The 20,598-nt window shown below is 47.8% G+C and overlaps 1 protein-coding gene across 1 annotated transcript in view; it reads right to left on the reverse strand.

Annotated features, from left to right (window-relative positions):
• Nucleotides 1-20,598, reverse strand: part of NAV1 (neuron navigator 1) — a 202,519-nt gene that overhangs the window by 109,219 nt on the left and 72,702 nt on the right. Inside the window, exons 2-3 of the mRNA XM_006834141.1 lie at nt 9,389-9,491; nt 4,554-4,919 (exon numbers count right to left, since the gene is read on the reverse strand). Coding sequence (XP_006834204.1) covers nt 4,554-4,919; nt 9,389-9,491 — 469 coding nt within the window. The remainder of the gene's footprint in view (nt 1-4,553; nt 4,920-9,388; nt 9,492-20,598) is intronic.

Below are 20,598 nucleotides of genomic sequence, written 5' to 3' on the forward strand. Positions count from 1 at the left end.
CTTTCAAGGAGAACAGAGAACCTGCCTTGGTAGGTTTGGGATAATGCTTGGGATCTGTATTTTTTAAAATCCTTTCAGACTACTCTGACAATCAGCTAGGATTGAGAAGGACTAAACTAGACAATCTCTGAGGTTATTTTCAACACTAAATTGCTCTGGTCTAGTTTTACTATTGTTACTATTGAAGTATATGCTTAAATACTGGAGCACTTCAAAAAGTCTGTGGAAAATTTCCATTATCTTTTAATTCGATTTTTCCACTAACTTTTTGAAGCCCTCTCACATATATAATTATTTTGGAAGCAGTAGCAGACTCCCCTTCTTCATTCTAGTTTGCTAAGCTTCAGTTGGAAGAATTTCCCTTCCTCAAGCCCTGGTGGTGCAGTGGTTCAGTGTTCAGCTGTTAACTGAAAGGTTAGTGGCTTGAACACACCAGTGGTTCCAAAGAAGATAGACGTGGCAATCTGCTGCCATGGAAACCATATAGTTCTACCAAGTCCTATAGGGTCACAATGAGTTGGCATTGAGTCCACAGCAATGAGTTTAAGCTCACATCTCTAGGAGTGAGGCCTGGCGTTGGGATGGAGCCAGGAGAGCTGACTTGAGAGTGAATACTGGCCCAGGAAGAAGCTTCCAGGACACCATTTGAGAACACTGAGAGTCTCAGACTCATTGTCATTCTAGATGGCTCACTCAGAAAGCAAGTGGCTCTTGGTCTCACCCAGCAGGGAAACTGGCAGCCCAGGGGTCACTGGGGTTTGCTTTTTAAGCACGCTTTGCTATGAGCTAGGAGCTTTGGGGCAGAGGAAAAGTAAATGGTAATGGGCGGTGGCTAACCAGGAGGGTGGAAATGTCACTATGTGGATGAGATGGGGAGTGTTTCTGGCCACCCCCAAAGGAAATAGCCCTATCTGTTTTATGAATAGGAAAACAGTTTTCTCAGGAATAGGTAATTTTCTAAATTACAAAATTTATGAGGAAACCACACTGGGGATGGGCAGACCAAAAGGAGGCTGAGCAAAGGCAACTCAAGTTGGCATGTTTATGCCAAGGTCTGCTGGAATTGAGGGGTGCCCTGTTTCTAATAAAACACACATACAAACTTAAACATAAAAACACACCACCAAGGAGTGATTGTTTACATTAACATTATTGGCGATTATAATTTGAGGCCCCTTAACTCTGACTTCCTTAGCACATTTAAAGATGGGTATGTTTCCAGTCCAGGCAGGAAGTGAATGCCAGAGAAACCTTAAAACTAAAGTGTTAGGGGTTACTGCCAATGGAAGACTGACCATAAATAGAAAACGCATGTGAAACGATGTTGTAAATCTCCTGGAAAACCTGCATCACAGTTTACAGGGTGGTCTACTTTATGGATGTTGTCATACTAACAACGTATTCCCTATGCCAACTCCAGACTCCCCTGGCCTTACAATCCATGTGTGGACAGGGAGAGAGCAAGTTCTTACCGCCAGTGGCACTGAGCACTGCTATTCTCCGGAACACATTGTCTGGAGGAAAAAGGTTAAAGGGTGCTAGAGGTCCTCTCTCCCAAGCACTTCATACCCCCAACACCCCATTATCTATGTCTCCAGATGGTCCAGCGGCCCCTAGGACCCTCCTTCCTTCTCTGTCTTAACTGAGTGTTCTCTTTGATCAGACTGCACGATCCTCAAGGACAAGGGCTGTGTCTCCTTATCAGTCTAGGACTCTCAGTGGGCATGAGCCCCTCATTTTCTTCAGATAGGCATTTCAATGGACAACTCTTGTTATATGCCATTGAGTAGGTTCCAACTCAGATTCATAGTGACCCTGTCTAGTGTTTCCAGTGGGTTTGAACCACCAACTGGTTAGCAGTCCAGTGCTTTTCCTACAGCATAACAATAACAGCAAGAATAATGGCAATTCAAATACTAATAAAAAACAAAAACAAAACAACTCGATGCCATGGAGTAGATTCTGACTAGACAGAATGAAGCTGCTCTACAGGGTTTCAAAGACGACGACACATCTCTTTCTGGAAACAGACTGCCTCATCTTTCTGCCTCCGAATTGCTGGTGGGCTTGAGCCACCAACCTTTCAAACATTTACTGAGCACTTACCATAAGTTGGGCATTATTTGAAGCATTTTGCCGATATTAACTCATTTCATCCTCATACTAGCCCTAGGACAAAGGGTCTAATATAATATCTACATTTAACATGTGGTTGTTGTTATTAGGGGCTGCTTGAGTCGGTTCCTATGTACAACAGAATGAAACACCACCCGGTCCTGCACCAACCTCACAATTGTTGTTACGCTTGGGTCACTGCTGCTGTCACTGTGCCAATCCATGTCTTTGGGGGTCTTCCTCATTTGTGCTGACCCTCCACTTAACAGGTAGTCAAACTAAAGTCTAGAAATGTTAGCTAACTTGTCCAAGCTCAGGACTAAACGTCCTACCACTCCCTCTGATTGGGACCTCTCCAGACACTGAGGTCCTGTGCTTTCTAACACAGGGAAGTTCCTGTCCTTTGATGTGGGGGCTCTCATCTCCACTAGTTAGGGAGCTCCCTGAGAGCAGGTGTTCTGTCACCTTCCTCAGTCTGATAGTGCCCTGAGGTCAGGGGTCATTTTCAATACTTGGGGAACTTTCCAAGCCCTCCTCTGCCCTATCTGACTAGAAGCATTTTGAGGGCAGGAACTTGACACCTCCTCAGACAAGGAGCTTCCTAGGGCAGAGGCTCATCGTTCTCTTTGTCTCTCCTTCTTGCCCAGCACAGGCCTCTGGCCACAGAAAGAGCTCAGGTCTGTATGCTGGATGACTTGTCTCTGGTTCCAGTTCCAGCCAGCAGATCTGAACATAAGGCTGGGCCAGCCCTTGGGACTTAACAGGCAGTAAACAACACCATTCATGAGTCAGTTGTTTTGTTCCAGTAAAGCCACATTAGCTGGACAGGCCCTGATCTGATCCCTCCAAGTTTATCCTCGGGTGGGAAACAGTGGATGTTATGGAGCTTGGTACTCAATCTTCTCTGAGGAGGGTTACTTTCCATTCCCTTGAAGTTTTGAGATTTTTTGTTAGGGAGGGATGGTCCTTGATAGTAAGATACTAAGTCCCTGAGAGGAGTTCCTGTGTGGTCCCGTGTGTGTGTGGGTCCCCAGTAAACCAAGGAGACGGAAGAGAGGAGGCGGCAGTCGGCTGAGGGATGCCCCAGAGAAACTTCCAGAATCACGGCAGCTCTCTGGTCTCAGGGCTTGGAACAGTTGGCCTGAGTTTCCCAGTACTTCATTCATTTTTCTTACTGTGTCACTTCACTGCCCAGATTGTGACTTCTGTCCAAGACACCCCCACAGGCCCAACCCTGATAATTAAAGGCAGAAGAAGCTAAAAAGATGAGGGTCCCTGTAGAGCAAGGAGCCAGAAATAATAGTTTAACAGACAGGGAGAGGCCTAAGAAATTGAATTACTGGTAGAAGGTTTTCAGAGGAAGAAACTGAGAGCCACTAGCAAGAGGGCTGGGAAGAACAGTTCAGTACTGCCATTTTCTGTTTGACTTAATGCTTTCACCTGTATAATTTCATTTTCTCATCTCAGCAAACCCTGTAGCTAGATAAGATGTCCCCATTATCTTCTTTCTACAAATAAGGAAGCAGAGTAGGCTGTCCAAGGTCCACAGAGAGTTAGCAGAAGAGCTGGGTCTAAAACAGTTTTCTAGGGTTTTTATCTGCCAGTCTTTTAGAGTCAGAGGAGCAATGGTAGCATTGTAGGGTAAGCACTGGACTGCTAGCCATAAGGTCAGCTGTTCAAACCCACTCACTAGCCACTTTACAAGAAAAAGATGAGGCTTTCTACTCCAATAAAGATTTGTGCCTCCAAAACCCTATACAGGGTGGCTACAAGTCAAAACGGACTGATCAGACTCCTGGTGCTGCTGTAGGATCAACACTGGACTGAGAACCACAAGATTGGCAGTTCAAACCCATCAGGTGCTCCTTGGAAACACTATACAAGGTAGCTATGAGTCGGAATGGACTTGATGTCACTAACAAACAAGTGGGCTTTTTTAAGGTTAAAGTACCAAGAGGTAGGAGGAGCTACAAGAACCAGTGAGAGGAAGGTAACTTCATGGATCAATCAGTCCTTGAGATTGAAACCCTGCCCACCTTGACTCTGGTTGGTTGGTTGGTTGTGCTTCTGGGCTGTGGTTTTGGTTCCCAACTCACAGAGACCATGTATAGGGTTTCTGAGGTTGAACATCTTTACAGGAGCAGGAAGTCCCATATCTCTGCAATGGAAAGGCTGGTAGTTTTGAACTGCTGACCTTGAGGTTAGCAGCCCTACTTGTAATCACTATGCTACCAGAGCCCCTTACATTCAAGTCTAGACTAAACAATATAAACTTTCAGGGGCTGTCACAGAAATAGATAAAGGCCCTACATAGCTCCCTTTGGCCACAGCACAGCAAACTAAAATCTTGTGTGTGTTCCACCCTACTTTTAAGGAACCTCATCCCAATAGTCTTCCCCAGCCCTCTGCCCCAGCTGATGAAGAGGCATCATCCTTACCCCGTAGTGATGTCATCGACCTCCGTCATGGTCTTGCCCATGAGGTCACTGTCGCTCATGTAGCCGGACTTGAGGTCCACCTCATCTGAATCCAGGGACTCGACTAGCTCCAGACGGGAGATGTGGCTGAGCTTGCTGGGACTGCGCATGGGCATGGTGTGGGAGTACTGGGCTCGCTCCCCATGCATGTACCAGGCAGGTGGCCCCTCCGAGCGGCAGCTCCCACCTACTGAAGGTGCATCGCCAGCTTGCAGCCGGGGGCTGGACTGGCCATAGCGCCAGGAGAGAGGGGAGGAGCGGTTGGAAAGGCTGGAGACACTGCGAGGGTTGGCGTCATCGCTGTCATAGCAGGTCATCTCTAGGGCGCTGGGCAGAAAGCAGAAAGGCATTGTTTTATTCCTCCGAGCAGGTGTCCTGTCTATCCCCTCACCCTGCACCTCAGTAATATCTCCCCGCCCCACCCCACCCCCCAAACACACACAACTCCACTTGCCTTCTGGGCCTGCCCAAGGTCACCTCCTCCACCAAGCCTCTGACTGTTTACCCTCATTGTATGTAAAGTTATCTCAGGCTATCAAAGGAAGATGATTTTAAAAGGCTAGGGAAGTACAGAACCAACAAGGCAAGAAAAGTCAGTCCATCAGACCAAACCCCTTTCTAAGACTGAAACTCAAAGGGAACACACGAACAATCTTTTGGGCTCACTGGTGACCACCCTGGTCAACTTGTGAGTGCAAGTGGGGGAAATGCAGCAATGAAGACATGAGTTGAGTTTGGCCATGTTCCATCTACACCCATGACCTTGAGATGACAGAGAAAAGAGAAAGGGCTGTCTGGTTTGAAGTTCAGTGAAAAGTGTGAACTCCCCGGCCCAAGGACAATGACCTTGCCACTGGGGCTAGAGTTAAGAGTGAAGTGGCTAGCTAGTCTGAAGTGGGGGCAGGCGTGTGATAACTCCCAAATTTGCAGATAGTACCCACTTGACTGACCTAGCTTGGTTGGCTTTCTGACCCGAATTCGATCAGATGAAGATAAAGAAGTATGATATAGGAAGCAAGTGTAAATTGTTATAACTTGATGAACTGGGCCTTTGCTTATGGATGAAGTTGCCCAAAATTCCAACTAAAAGGGAAGGATTCTTCATATCAAGGATCAAGCTTGCCACTGGGTTGATAGGGATGGGCAACTTAGACTTGGGCTATCAAAATTGGGGGCTATAAAGGCACAAAGTGGCAGGCTTACAAACTTTCATGAAGGTGCTCTGTGTCAGAATTAAGGGACTACAATAGAATCCCCACTGAATAGTTTTCCTCTTGTCCAGATGGGTCTGGTGATGATGGGGATAGGATACTATGATTCAGTTGTGAGTAATTGTTATCAGGACTAATGGCAATTGTCACAACTGTATGGAGCATGGTGGCTCCATCGGATAAGCACTGGACTGCGAACCACAAGGTTGGTGGTTCAAGCCCACCAGCCACTCTGCAGGAGAAAGATGAAGCTTTCTGCTCCCACAAAGATTTAAAAAGTCTTAGAAACCCTATGCAGGATCACTATGAGTGAGAACTGATTCAACAGCACTCAACAACAACAAATACAGTGCCTGGTATAGAAAGGTACTCAACAAATCAGGAGCCCAATGAGCCCTCCTGGTCACATGGGAGAGACTGGACACCTGGACTGCTTCTTGTTTTAAGTGCTGTCAAGTTGGTTCTGACTCATAGCGACCTTGTATAGGGTTTCTGAGGAGCGGCTAGTGAGTTTGAACTGCCAACACTGCAGTTCAAACTGACCTTGTGGTCCAGTGCTTATCCTTCCTACAGCACCATACCAGGACGCCCATACCAGAAATCGTGAACCAGATGGCTTTTGAACCTGAGTATGATGGCGATTTCTGCAGAAATCCTGATGATGAGTCTTGGTGGGCCATTAGTGACTGATGCTTCTGACCTTCCCAAGGGATTCCTTCCTGACCCACTGGTCCTCCTCCAGTCTCCCCTCATGGGCCCCCTGCAGCCCTACAGGCTCTCCTTTGTGTTCCCCAAGCAATTGGTTTGACACTGTCCTGTGTTGGTCCCTCATTACTGTGGTCCTAGATATCTCATCTTCTCAGAGACAGCGGAAGTCCCCTGAAGGCAGACTGGTTCTGGCATGACCACTGTGCTTCAGCACTTTGTACAGTACCGGGCATGCCATCAGTGCTCCAGAATGAATTAATGAAGAGCAAACCTGGGATGAATGTGCCATGTGAAGAGCAGGGATGTTCTCTTTAGAAGATTCAGCACAGTAAGTTCTTGAGAAAGACAAGCTGATGATGCCATCCAGAGGAGGAAGGAGAGGATGGGTGATGGGGACTTCCAGGAGCCCTGGTTTTGTTGTTAGCCTACACCTTGTGCTCCCCATGTGCCTACACTCACTGGTAATACAGTTGGCACATGGGTAGCACTGCGGGTCTGGCTTCCTCAGTTCTATTCCTGACCTGCACTAAAATGGTTTCTTTCCTTATTTCACTGCCTTTTTTTTTTTAGTCTCCAAACACAAGAAAGATGAAAGAGGGCCCCTAATATCACTCATTCCCATCATTAAGTTGGTGGGAGAGGATTCTAGCTCAGAACCTGATTTCTTGACTTCCAGCCAGTCTTACCTCTTTCTGGGGAAAACATCCTGTGGTGGGGAGAACAGAGTTTCATTTCCTCTCCAGCCCCAAGCCCCTGACCCAGACTCTCTCCTTTCTGAAGGAAATGAGCCAGTAGAAATAGAGGAAACAGCACAGGAGTAAAGGTTTCTGAGAAGTAAGTGAATCTAGAGTTAGCCTATATAGTCCAGGTTGGAAATAACTCATGGAAACTGTAAACTCCTCAAGCGTAAAGTCAATGCTCGTTCTGAGGAGCTGGTGCCCAGCACTGTGCCTGGCACACAACTGCCATGAGCTCTCATCTTGCTAGTGACTTCCTCACCTTCAGTTAGCTGCTCTGTCTCTAATCCAGAGGGTATAGACATATCCCGACTATTACCAATGCTGAGTGAAGGGCTGATGGATGGAAATTACTTTAAAAAGTAAAACAGCCATAAAAGTTCAGGGAGTTACTGTTTTGACTATCAAAGTGTGGAACAGGGATAATATACACCAAAGGTTAAGAGAGGAAGTGGCTCTGGGTCTACAGCAAACAGAAAACACAACTTCAATCTCTTAGTTCCTTTCCCTTAAAGGGAAGTCTGAGGCCTGACATTCATCCTTCAAAACAGACAGCTTTATGCAAAAACTTAAGGCTCCCTCTTAAGTCTCAAGCAGAAAGCAAACAGTCCCTGCCTGGGTCAAGCTGTCCTGTTTAGCATGGGTGGTGGGACTTGGGCTGGAAGCAGGAAACTGAGGCTGCTACTTCTGGTTTTCCCTGTGGGTGAGTCACTTGGGGTGTGACCCTCTTGGCAACTAAGCACTTTCTGACTTTTTTTGGCAGGGGGCTGCCAGGTGACTTGGTGCTGAAAGTTGCTCCAACAAATTCCCTGAGTAGGAAGGGAATATGTTCAAGATTTTATCCATGGAGCTGTCGGCCAAGATGCCCTGTATCACTTGGGTTCCTGTTCAGGGTTGCCAGGGTCGAGAGGCCTGTGCAAGGGGGTTTGAATCTCATCACCTGCTTTTCCTCAGACCTCCTTGAACGCCTTCCTTTCTGGAGCCAGGGCCCTGCTGGCCTCTACAGAGGAACCCCAGAAAGTAGGGGCTCTGATTTATCTTGTCACCATTTCAAATATTCTGGAATATTTGAGCAAAGGGTTGAGTGTTCAAAGTGGGTAGTAATGGGAGGAGGAAGAAAGATGGTCTTAAGGGAAGATCTAGAGTCAGTGAGTGAAAGTAGCTGGAGGCTACTTTCAGTTCTACATCACAACTACCACAATCTCACAGTGGCCAGCAGTGGCTTATGAGGTAGTGGGTTCTCTGTTAATGGAGATATGGAGATTTAGTCTGGATACCACTTGGCCACACACTTGGGCTAAACAAAGCCTTTCCCCACATTGCCCTATGTGACTACTTTGCTCTCAATTTTCCAGCCCCAAGAGATGGGGAGGGAACCCATATCTAGTCCAACCAGGGAGCTTGCCTGTCCTTCCCTCAGCCTTCCAGCTCTACACCCCCCATGATTTCCCAATGCAGGCTGTCTGCTCTCCCGCCCTGCACCCCGGAGCGTAGCCCAGCCCTTGCCCCCCTTAGAGCTGACAGCATGAGCTCATCTGGGCAGCGGGGAAATTCTGAGTCACGGCAGAAGCTGTGGCCAGGACACTGCTCTGGGGAGAGGTACTATGGGAGGGGTGAGTGCCCAGCACAGCTGGAGCTGTGAGGTCTCCATGAGGGGTGGGTAAGGGTAAACCCACGGGGCATGGATCCTGGGTGGGCTCTGCTGAGCACTGACGGTCTGAAGAGGGAAGAGGGCTTTTAACTGAGAGTGGAGTGGGTGCTGGGTCTTAGAACCTTACACCAGTGGAAACTTTACACAGGAGGAGAGCATTTAGTAAATGCCCCCTTTACAGATGAGGAGACTGAGGCTGAAGGAGGGCACAATGAATATCAAAGATCACACACTGAGTTGTATGATGGTTTCTACTTCACATCCCCTATACTGCTTAAATGGAGTCGAATGCTGAAGCACAAGCAGAGACAAGATAAAACCAAGTGTCATTTGTTGAAATGGCTGGATTCTCTCCCCCTGCAGGAGCAACTCCTTGGTGACAGGCTACCTGGCTGACTCGGTGAAGGTTTGGAGAGACATGGGGGCCCTACCTTCCCAATGGAGGACAGTAAGTATGTAGGCACCAGCCCCTCTGTAGCTTGCACTTACCTGTGAGTCACCTGGGACCCTCGGAGGCTGGACATGGTCTCCTCTAAGTTCTGTCGAAGATCCAGGACGTTCTGTACGGTCCTCTTTCTCTGGGACTCTGGGTCTGAGAGGGAGCAGAGGAAAGCCTGGATGAGTGAAGACAACTTACTGCTAGGAGTCTAGAGGACCAGGAAGTGGGAGAGAGACCGACCGTCTCGCCAGGAGGTCAATCTGGGATGTACTAGTTACCTGCTTCCCCCCTTTCCTGAAGATGGCCAGCAGGGTAGGCCTTCCCTGAGGTTCTAGATCCATGCCCTTGAGCCCTCTGAAGCCCCTGGCCCTAGAAGAGGACCACAGACATGGGGCCTTTCGTGCCCCTGCTTCTCACAGCAGAGATCTGGGGCAGGGCTTCTCATGGTGCAGGTCAGCTGGAACCTCTGCCTGAGACCCCCTCTCCAGTGGTGTGCTGGTAGATGTTTAACAACTGGCTCTAAGAAGGGGGAGCGGGCACTCAGCAGGACTGTTATGTTCTCTTAGTTGCCAAAGGGAACATTTCTGAACTCTGTCAAGAGGAATTTTTTTTCCAAGATTCAGTCCAGGACGACTGGCAGGCAGCTGCCTTGACCGTCTTTGGCCAAGGGAGGGTTGGGTGGGGCAGGCAAGGAGCCAGGCAGCACCACCCTTTCCAGAGCCTTCCAGGGCACCTTTACTGAAACAACTCCACACTCAGTTCTGGTCATCTCCCTTTTCTGCTCTGGAAGAGCCTGTAGAAGGCTGGGAGAGGGTATCTCTCAGGATCAGCACCAAGTATTCATGCTGGTGGCAAGGAGCGGGGAGAAATGGAAGGCTTCCATGCCAGGGACCTGAGCTCAGTCCCCAGCCCTGGCACCTCTTCCATGGATGCCCATGCCTATTTACCCTGGCATGTGTCATCTTGTTGAGCTGCTCCATGGCTTTAACTGATGGCTTGGCATGGAACACAGACGGGGTCAGACAGTGTGTGGATTGGTATGTTCTAAAGGTTGGCTCTAAAATGCTATGTAGGGATTGAGAACCTGATGCCAAGATGGGAGTTTCTGGGTACCATCCTACCATAAGGGAGATGCTTTGTATAGGTTTGGTAGGGATGAAGATAAAAAGCACACACATCTCCAACGGCTGTGTAATTCCAAAGAGCAAGGTGACCAAGAGACTTCTGTGTGATCCATCCAGAAGTTCAATCCTTACCTGGTTCAATTCTTACACCATTTCTGGGAGATCTATGCTATCGCCCCATTTTACAGATTAGAAAACAGAGTCTCAGAGAGGTCAAGCAAATGTCCCATCACAGTATAGGATAGATCTAAGCTCAGGAAGAAATGTGAGCTTCTTCCAATACAACACAGGGCCTGTCAGCACCACTAACATCAAGCACAGAGGTGACGCATGGTACGTGCTCAGTGAACATCTCAAGAATGGATCCTGTGAGGGGGATAAATGTTTAATCCACACAGTGGCCCTAAACTCACTGGGGTCACTCTGCATTCCCCCATGCTCTAGGACCCTGGGTGCTAGGGACAGTGGAAAAGGTCCTTTCCTACCTCCTGTTTCGTTTCACTAATTGTCATGCCGTCTTTTCCATATCTCTTCCTTCAAAGACTGCAACCCCAGCCCCAGTCCGGGACTCATCAGTCACTGCATAGACTGGAAGCTGAGGTCCAGGAAGGGGTGACTGGTGGGAGAACATCTGACTCCAGGCAGCCTCTCCATAGGTGTAGGTCTGGAGCACATGGAGGAGGATACTGGAACAGAACTTGGCTTACTGGGGTCACCAAGTTCTGGTCTCTACTCCCAGAGGGGAGCTTCTAAAGCTCCCTCATGCCTCAGCAGTGTCCCCTGGTGGCCAGCCTGGGTATGCCACCCTGCTTCTCAAGGTGGCTCTGGTGGGGGTGCTCCTGAGAAGTCTGGCTGGGCTCCACATTCCTGGGTGATGAATGGGGGTGGGATGCAGCCTCCATCCCCAGGATGACAGGACTACATACACAAGAAGAGGAGGCTCACGAGTCTGTAGACATTTTGCCTTGGTGGGAGAGCAATTTAACATTTCATGACCCCAATGACAAATGTTTACATTTTTGCCTTAAAAATATGAATGTTACACTTACAAAAGACCTCAACATCATCCTCCCCTCATCACTACCCACTCCTGACCTTCGGACACCCCATCCTTGATCTCAGCCCATCATTAGACTTAACCCTTTTCTAAGTCCCCACCATGATGGGTGAGGGCCAGGGATGGGGTGAACACATCTGAGGCACATGCTGCTTTGTGATGGTAATAATAACCTACAAGTTCAATGGCTTGTTTTACTAGCTACTAGTTACGTCAGGATGCATTCCGAGGGTGCTTCTACTGGTCTTTGTCAAATGTCAGGGTTTGGGTGTGGGGTAGCCCTGAGGACAAATGTTGGTGGTGTTAGCAGCTGTCCAGTTGATTCTAACTTATTGGTGACCCTATATGTTAAGAGTGGGACTGGTTGAGTTTCTTATAATTTTCTTGGCCATAATCTCTATGGAAGCAGCGGCCAGGTCTTTCTTCCAAGCGCTACTCAATGGGTTCAAACTGCCAACCTTTTGGTTGGTAGCCAAGTGTAAACCATTTGCACCATCCAGGGACCCAGAGGATAAATAGAGGCTGGAAAAGACAGATGGAAGAGGCCTGGAACCTCAGCAACCCCCTGGTCTCCCTTAGTGTGAGATGTGCTCAGGGCACACCCAGGTTATATAGCACCTCTGTGATTAGAAAACGGGCACTTTTTGGGTAGACGTACCTAGTGCCTGCCAGGGTCCAAGACTTGGCCAGCAGCCCACAAACCATACCTGGCACTGCAGGAAAAGCACTGACCTGCTAATTGCAACTTCATCAATTCAAACCCACCAACTGCTCCGAAGGAAAAGTATGAGGCAGTATGTTCCCACAGATTTAGTCTTGGCAACCCTATACAGGGTCACTATGAGTCAGAATCGACTTGAAGACAATGGATTTAGTTTGGTTTTGGTTTCTTTGGTTGGATATCCTGGAGACAGGATACAACCCACAGTCTTTCTCCAAGGACCTACTTGTGCCCTCTTAGCTCCTATAGAACAGGGTCCAGCTGCAAGGGTGGAGTGTATGTATGTGAAGCAGGGTTGGAGGGTGAGCCCATGGTCTATGGGAGGAACGTTCATAATGTCTTCCTGGAGTACCCGGGGAGGATGTTTGTACTCCTTGGGCTGAGATGATACGTGACAGTGTTGTCAAACCCAGCCGTCACCATGGTAACTCACAAGTGTCACAAACAAGAGCTTTCTCCCAGCATGCACTTGGGTACTGCAGTATAGGGTAGTAATGCTTTCTATACACCTTGGCCGGTTACACAAAAGCACAGAGCATATTGTTCATGTCAAGAGTCTTGAGGCTAAGGACAAGCAATCAAATACACTTGACATACATGTGAATGCATGCAAACGCAAGTGACTTCCAGCTGCAAAGTGTTTACCACGTGCATGACACTAGGAACTTTCCTAGCTCCTGTTCTTTCCACTCCAATGCAGTGTTTTAAAACACACACACACTCATGCCTCCACACATACACACGTACTGTGGTCAAGCCATTGTGTGTGGATACCCTCACAGAAAGTCCTGCAACTCAGCAAACATCTGCATGGAGAGAACCCCATCGTAAGTGAGGAAAAAAGAAGAGTAAAGAGAAACTAGAAGATTAGGGTAAATTAACCCAGAGAAGGGATGGCCCCGAGTGCACTGTGGGGATGATGGGTAGCAGGACCTTTCTGTTGGTTTCAACAAGAGCACGAGTCACTGGGCCAAGAACAGACAGTGGGATGTAGTATCAAAGACTCAAGTCTTAGAGTCAGAAAGCCTGGAGTTCAGGTCCCGGCACTGCCTCTTCCCAGCTTCTTTGACTTTGAGCATGTACTATCAACTTGCCCCAGCTTTTCTCTCTGTAAACTGGGGATGAAGTCTCTGGGTGATGTAAACAGTCAATGCACTGAGCAGCTAACCAAAAGGTTGGAGGCTCAAGTCCACTCAGAGGTGTTTTGGAAGAAAGGTCTGGAGATCTAATCCCCAAAAATCAGCCAAGAAAAAAACCTGTATTTACAGAGTAGACCTCATGTGTTCTACCCTGACACACATGGGGTCGCTGTGAGTGAGCTGGAGTTAACAGTAACTATCCTAAAATGGGCATAATTATAGGTCTTACTTCAGAGAGTTGCTGTGAGGATTAAAGAGTGAATTCACATAAAATGTTTAAGGACCCTGGTGGTGCAGCGGGTTAAACATCGGGCTGCTAACCAAAAGAAAGGTTGGTAGTTTGAACCCACCCACCACTCTGCAGGAGAAAGATGAGTCCGTCTACTCCTGTAAAGACTGTTGTTGTTGTGAAGTGCCATCAAGTTGGTTCCGACCCATAGCGACCCTGTATAGGGTTTTCAAGGAGCAGCTGGTGAGTTTGAAACTTCTGATCTTGCAGTTCAAATGGCTTGGCAGTCTGGCATATCAACCCATAGTGCCACACCAGGACCTCAGAAACCCTATAGGATTTCTAAGGAAACCTAAGGAACAGGTCTACTCTGTTCCATTGAAATTGACTTGATGGCAATGGTTTACATAAAGTGCTCAGCTTCATGCTGAACGCATAGCAGGTGCTCTGTGAACACTAGCTCTGCTCAGTCTTATGGTACACAGGGTAGGTGAGGAGTGGACGCACAATCTGGTGGGTGCTGGAGCTGGCTCCTTCTTTATGTCTCTGCCTTTGCTGGTGGGTGGTGGGCACCCCACAGGGCATAGATGGGCTGGACTCTACTTCTCTCTGAGCCCTCATCTGGCTGTATGAGGCCCTCATATCTGGAGGTGGAGTGGGTGAGGTGGTAATAGAAACCTTGTATCTGCCTCCCCAGGCCTGCAGTGAGGCCAAGCCCGTTCCCTGGGAGCCAGTCTCAGCAGCGAGAAATGCTGGGCCTTGGTCTGGTCAAGAATGGACAAGGACCCTCCAACTCAGTCAAGAGCTCCAGCATTTTTTGGGAAGTGCAGGAAGGAAGAGGGACTCAAAGGGATCCATCACCCAGCAGTCAAATTTCCCCAAGTTCTAGAAATTTTTAATTATCAGTTGACAAGTAAGTAAATTGTAACCACTGCCTGTTGAAATCTTAGTTACTTCCACCACCAAGGCTGCAGACCTCAGAGCCCAGGGCAGAGGCCATGGAGGGAGGATTGGATTTGCATTTAACTTCCAGACTGGTTTTGTTGTGAGGGTTTGGGCTAGGTAGGAACCAACAGGAGGATTGGGAGTGAGCTGAGAGAAAGGATATTTTTGGGTCACAGCGTTTTAGAGTCTGAACGAATCATTTGCCTTCCTTTCAGTCTGTAGATGGAGCAACACATCACTCAGGGCCACAGAAGTAAGAGACTGCCAAGTGTCACAGGGTGTGGAAAGCAGGGCAGGTGTGACTCTCACCATAGCTCCCCTCTCTCCACTCCATACTGTGAGCCGGGGCTCAGGAGACACTGAAGTGTGTCACTACAGGTGTCACAAAGGAGGTGAATCCAGTGTAAATTAACCATCTGAGATGGTTTGGGACTAGAGTCACTTTGAAATCTACACCAGATGAAATGACCTAGAAGCAGGAAGGATGAGACATTTCTTACACACACACACACACATACACACACACACACACACACATGTTCTTTCAACACTCCCAAGGGATAAAAATCTCTCCTGATTCTATGAGATGGCAAGGCGGGGGTCCAGGTCTTCTCTAAGTTCTGAAATTTGTTTCCATTTGGGCTTTTAAGAGACATAGATCCAATGCCATTCTAATAAATGCCATTACAAACCTGCTTCTTTCTGACATTTCCAGCACCAGCCAGTGGGCCACTTTCTCCAAACAATATTTAACATTAAAACCACAAAAGGTCTTTGGGATCTTGCTCTAACACACCATGACCAGTAATCACTGGCGGCTGTTTTGTGTTTAAAATGGGCAAATGCTATTGGGAATCTGAATCTTTCTTTTTGTTTTTAATCCCTCTCTTCACTCAAAAGCATGTTATCGTTGATGGATGCTGCTGAGTCAATTCCAACTCATGACAAGTCGATGTATAGAACTGCCCCATAGATAGTTTTCTTGGTTGTCATCATTACAGAAGCAAATCACAAGGTCTTTCTCTCTGCCAGTCTTTCAGTTAAGAGTTAGCCACAGCATCTCCAGGATTCACTTAAGAGCAGACATCAAGCCAAGCCCACTGCCACTGAGTTGACCCTACAGGACACAGCAGAACTGCCCAATAGGGTTTCTCAGGATGTAAATCTTCCCAGAAGCCTCATCTTTCACTCCCAGTGTAACTGGTGGGTTCAAACCGCCGATCTTTTTGGTTAGCAGCCTAGTTAAACTCCAGCCTCCTAGCTCTCACCCAGAGCCACAGAGGGCATCTGTAGGCCCATCTCAGCCACGGCCTAGTTTTGTCAGACCCACTGCTCAGGGGTTGCACTTGGAAGATTCTGTAAGTTCCTGTAGCCTATGACATCATAGTGGCTGCACCTTTTGCTTGAAGTGTTGGAAGGATCAGTCCTGCAGAATGGTCAGGAACAGGTGCTGAAAATCAACAGAGGATACCCCCACCCAACACCAAAATTCTCTACTCTCAAGTAGATACAGCAAAGTGTCCTCATAGCAATTCCATCTCCTCACCACCGGATGACCCCTGAGGCTCTAGAAAGCACATATACATGGAGTGTGTATTCTATGACTAAGCCTGTCATTTCATTCATTCCTCCACTAAAGTCACAATATTGTCACAGGCAGTTGTCACAGAGCCCCACAACTGTGGAAAATCGCAGGCTCCTAGTTGTTGAGAATCTCTGCTCCTCAGAAGAACCACTAGGGTTTTCCACTCTTGTCCCAGAGAATCCTGAACCCTCACAATTAGAGACTGCGCTCAACTGGGGATGTGCACTTGAATCCTTGGGGGACCAAATACCTAGGAAGAGCCCAGACTAAAGAAATATGAGAAGCTGTCAAAAAATTCATGGAAAAATTCCATTATCTTTTCATTCCATTTTCCATGGACTTTTTAAAGTCCTTCAAAATATGTCTACCATGTGAGTGTAAGAGACAGGGAAAGGAAAAGTTCAAACTGGAAGCAATTCTGGATCCAGAGAGAGAGACATGCATGACCACTGAGAATTCCTAGGATCAGAATGGCCAGGCAGGTCTCCAGAGGTCACCAACAGTTTTGATTTAGGAGAGGGAGGTTTGGACTAGGGCCTTGGTAAAGTGTCTCTGCTGGTCACTTAGCTAAGGGGCAGCATGAGCCTGGGGGAGTAGAGAAGGCAGCTTGGGGCATGGCAGAAGGAGTTACAGGTTGGTTTTCTCAAGGACACACACTGATCAGCTGTGAGATCGTGGATAAAACTTCCCTTCCCTCTAACTTTAAGACTGTTGCCAGCCTTGACAGTTGGCGCTCTATAGTTCTGTGGTTGGCTGAACCTGCAGATGCCTGGGTTTTACCCCTCAGAGACTGATTCAGTGGGGTGGACAATGGGACCCAGAAATCTGTATCTTTGCAAGTCCCCACAGTGGGTCATGTGATCCATCCGGGTCACATTTTGAGAAATCCTGACATCTTTTTGTACTCCATCAGAATAAGAAGTCCACAACAAAGCTGGCACAATTTCTCAGTGCCAGGTTGCTGGGCAGTGTCCTGGGAGTTCAGACCTAGTCTACTTCCTGGGCACAAGTCCACTATCTGTTCTCTAGGAAAAGCCCACTTTTACATCTCCAAGCTTCGTCTAAGAGGAGCTACCTATTTCTAGCTGCTCATAGCTAGAGGAGTAGACCCTGCCAAGGTCTTTGCGGCTTGCTGCTAAAATGGACCACAAGAGGGCGCTGCCGGTCCTCAGCCGTCTGGGCCTTGCTGCTGCCGCAATGCTGCAACAACCAGAGCTGTCTCGCTCTCCTTCCTGGGAACAGCCCAGGATCTGCACAGCTAAGACTGACATCGCTCCCACATCCCAGGCCTCAGTCTGTACATACTTCATTCTCATTTTGGGAGAACAACCAAGAGTTAGCAACATGCTAATACCTGAGCAGCACAAATGGCTATTTCTCAGCCAGTAGTCTAAAGGCTCCAGTCCACCAGGAGGTTCCTCAGAAGGAAGGCCTGGCTGAAAAAACAGCCATTGAAAAATCCTGGGGAGCACAATTCCTATCTGATATACGCACGGCTGCTATGAGTTGAAATTGGCAACGTTTTTTCCCCCTTTTTTCTTTACTAAAGGAGTCTGTCCTGTTCCTGGGGAGAAGGAGCAGTGACTGGCTTCTGAGAACTGGCCATGAGAGAGAGCTCTTGGACTCTTGGGCTCAACTTGGCAAGCTCCAGTGCCTTGCAGAGGAAGGGCTACCTATGGAGAGTGGTCAGGATTCAAACCTGTGCTCTGAAAGTCTCTGGCCTCTGCTCCCGTGCAAAGTTCTTAAGGCAGAAAGCCTGTCTGATGAGAGAGATCATTTCCCCCTTTCACTCACCAGCACACCCAGCCTGGCCCTTTGGTAGCACCTCTCTGCAATGAGCCCAGGGCAGAAAGCAAATCAGAGGCAGCCCACTCCACTGGCCAGGTCAAGCCCCAGGTTGGTTAGGGGACACTCTGACTTGTGACCACAGAAAATCAGCTCTGAGGAACGAGGGGAGTGAGCATTATAGCTCCAGAGGAACGTCATACCTTAGTGTGTTGTGCCTTGGAGTCAGTTTGGTTCCAGCTCATAGTGACACTGTCTAGGGGTTCCAAAGAGTGGCTGGTGAGTTTGAACCACCAATCTTCTGGTTCAAATCGACTTTGAGGTCCAGCATCTTACAACGCCACACTAGGACTCCATATGTTAATGGTGGTGGTGGTGTGCCACCAAGTCAGTTCATACTCGTAGTGACCCAGAAGAGGGTTACTGAGGCTGTAAACCTTTACAGGAGCAGAAAGCTTAATTCTTCTCCTGCAGAGTGACTGGTAGATTTGAATCATTGACCTTGCAGTTAGCAGCCCAGCAGTAATCCACTACAAAACCAGGGCTCCTTCCATACCTTAATTTGTTGTTAAGTGCTGTCGAGTCAGTTCTGACTCATAGTGACACTGTATAGGGTTTCCAAGGAGTGGCTCGTGAGCTTGCACCACCAACCTTGTGGTTCAAACTGACCTTGCAGTCAAGCGTGTTAAGCTGTGGTGCCACACTAGACGCCTTAATGTTGTTGTGACGTGCTGTCGAGTCAGTTCTGACCCATAGCGACCCTGTGTAGGGTTTCTGAAGAGCAGCTGGTGAGCTTGCACTGCTGACTTTGCAGTTCAAATGGCTTTGCAGTCTGGCGCATTAACCCACAGCGCCACACCAGAAGACGCCTTAATAGTCAGTTCTTAGTATCTACTCGCTTCATTCATTCATTCATTCTAGGGGGACCAGGAGAGGGCGCCTGGTCTTGAACATGGTTTTGAAGGGGTGCTAGTATACTAATCCTGTGCTGTCTACTAAAGAAACATTTCAGCCTCATTTCCCTCTGAATGTTTGGTTACCGAATCAGAAAGGATCCTGGAACACATTGTCTTCTGCCCTTTAAAGACTTAGGCTCTGAGGCTCAGCATGCAGGACAGGCTTCCTGCAGAATATGATTTATCTGCTGTGTCTGAGAAGGAGCCCTAGTGGTGCAGTGGTTAAGCACTGAACCAGCTGATCTGCAAAAGAAAAATCTGGCAGTCTGCTTCTATAAAGATTACAGCCTTGAAAACCCTATGAGGCAGTTGTACTCTGTCCTAAAGGGTGACTATGAGTCGGAATCAACTCAGTTGCAATGGGGTTGTTTTTTGGGGTTTGCCTATGTCTGAGACCCAATGCCATTTATTTCCCCACGGGCACTGTGTCTCCTGCCCAGTGAACCTCCAGGTTTACTGGAGATGTTTTTCATTGACAATGCTACCCAGATCCCTTCATGTGACACCCTGTTCCAATGAAGTCCCTGCTTTGAGTGGTTGCTGTAGCAACGGCATACACAGCAGAGAGAACCATCTGTAGGCAATGGGAGGGAAGCAGGGGGAGTGGAGGGGGCTGGGTCCAGGTGTGGATGACAATTGGAAGAGGCCCTGGGGACATTTCTGGTTGTGAAATGAGTAAGGTCTTTAGTAAGAACGTACTCTTCTACAGATGCAATACTCTAGGAGTTTTGTGTATACTACCCATTCATTCCTCAATGACAACCTGTTGAGTAGTCCAATTATTATGCCCATTCTACAGCTGAGAAAACTGAAACCTGGAAACATTGCTGTTGTTGTTAAGTGCCATCGAGTCAGTTCTGACTCATAGCAACCCTGTATAGGTTTCCAAGGCTGTATGTGTATTTTCGGGGGCAGAAAGCCTCTTCATTTTCCTGCAGGGCAGTGTGTGGGCTTGAACTGACAACCTTGTGGTTCTCATGCTAGTGTTTATCCTACAGAAACATTGTTGTTGTTAAGTGCTGTCAAGTCGGTTCCGACCCATAGCGACCCTGTATAGGGTTTCCAAGGAGGCGCAGTGAGCTTGAACCACCACCTTGCAGTTCAAACGGCTTTGCAGTCTGGCGCATTAACCCACAGTGCCACACCAGGACTCACACTAGGAGTGTTTATCCTACAGAGACATTATGATATAGTAAATGGCCAAGATAGACTTTAAAACCAGATAGTGTGACTTTAGAGCTGTGTTGTGCAATATAGTACTCACTGGTGATAAATGGCCATTTATATGCACTCCTTACCACTATCCAATTCCAGAATATTCCTTGTTGTTGTTGCTGTTAAGTGCTGTCAAGTCAGTTCCAACAAAGAAGCGACTCTTAGGGTTTCTGAGGAGTGGCTGGTGAGCTCATATCACCGACCTTGCGGTTCAAACTGACCTTGCAGTCCAGTGCATTAACCCGCAGTGCTACACAAGGACTCCATATCACACCAAAAAATAAAGCCCAAAAGCAATTAGCAGTCACTTTCCACTACCCTATCCCCCCAACTCTTGGCAAACATCAATCTATTTTCTGTCTCTATGGATTTCCCTATTCTGGAAATTTTACTAAAATGGAATGATGTGGCTTTTTGTGTCTGGCTTCTTTCACTTAGCATAATGTCTTCAAAATTCATGTATGTTGTAGCATATATTGGTACTTCATTCCCTTTTTTTTTTTT

The sequence above is a fragment of the Chrysochloris asiatica genome, unplaced genomic scaffold, assembly GCF_000296735.1.
Source record: "Chrysochloris asiatica unplaced genomic scaffold, ChrAsi1.0 scaffold00009, whole genome shotgun sequence".
Classification (NCBI taxonomy): Eukaryota; Metazoa; Chordata; class Mammalia; order Afrosoricida; family Chrysochloridae; genus Chrysochloris; species Chrysochloris asiatica.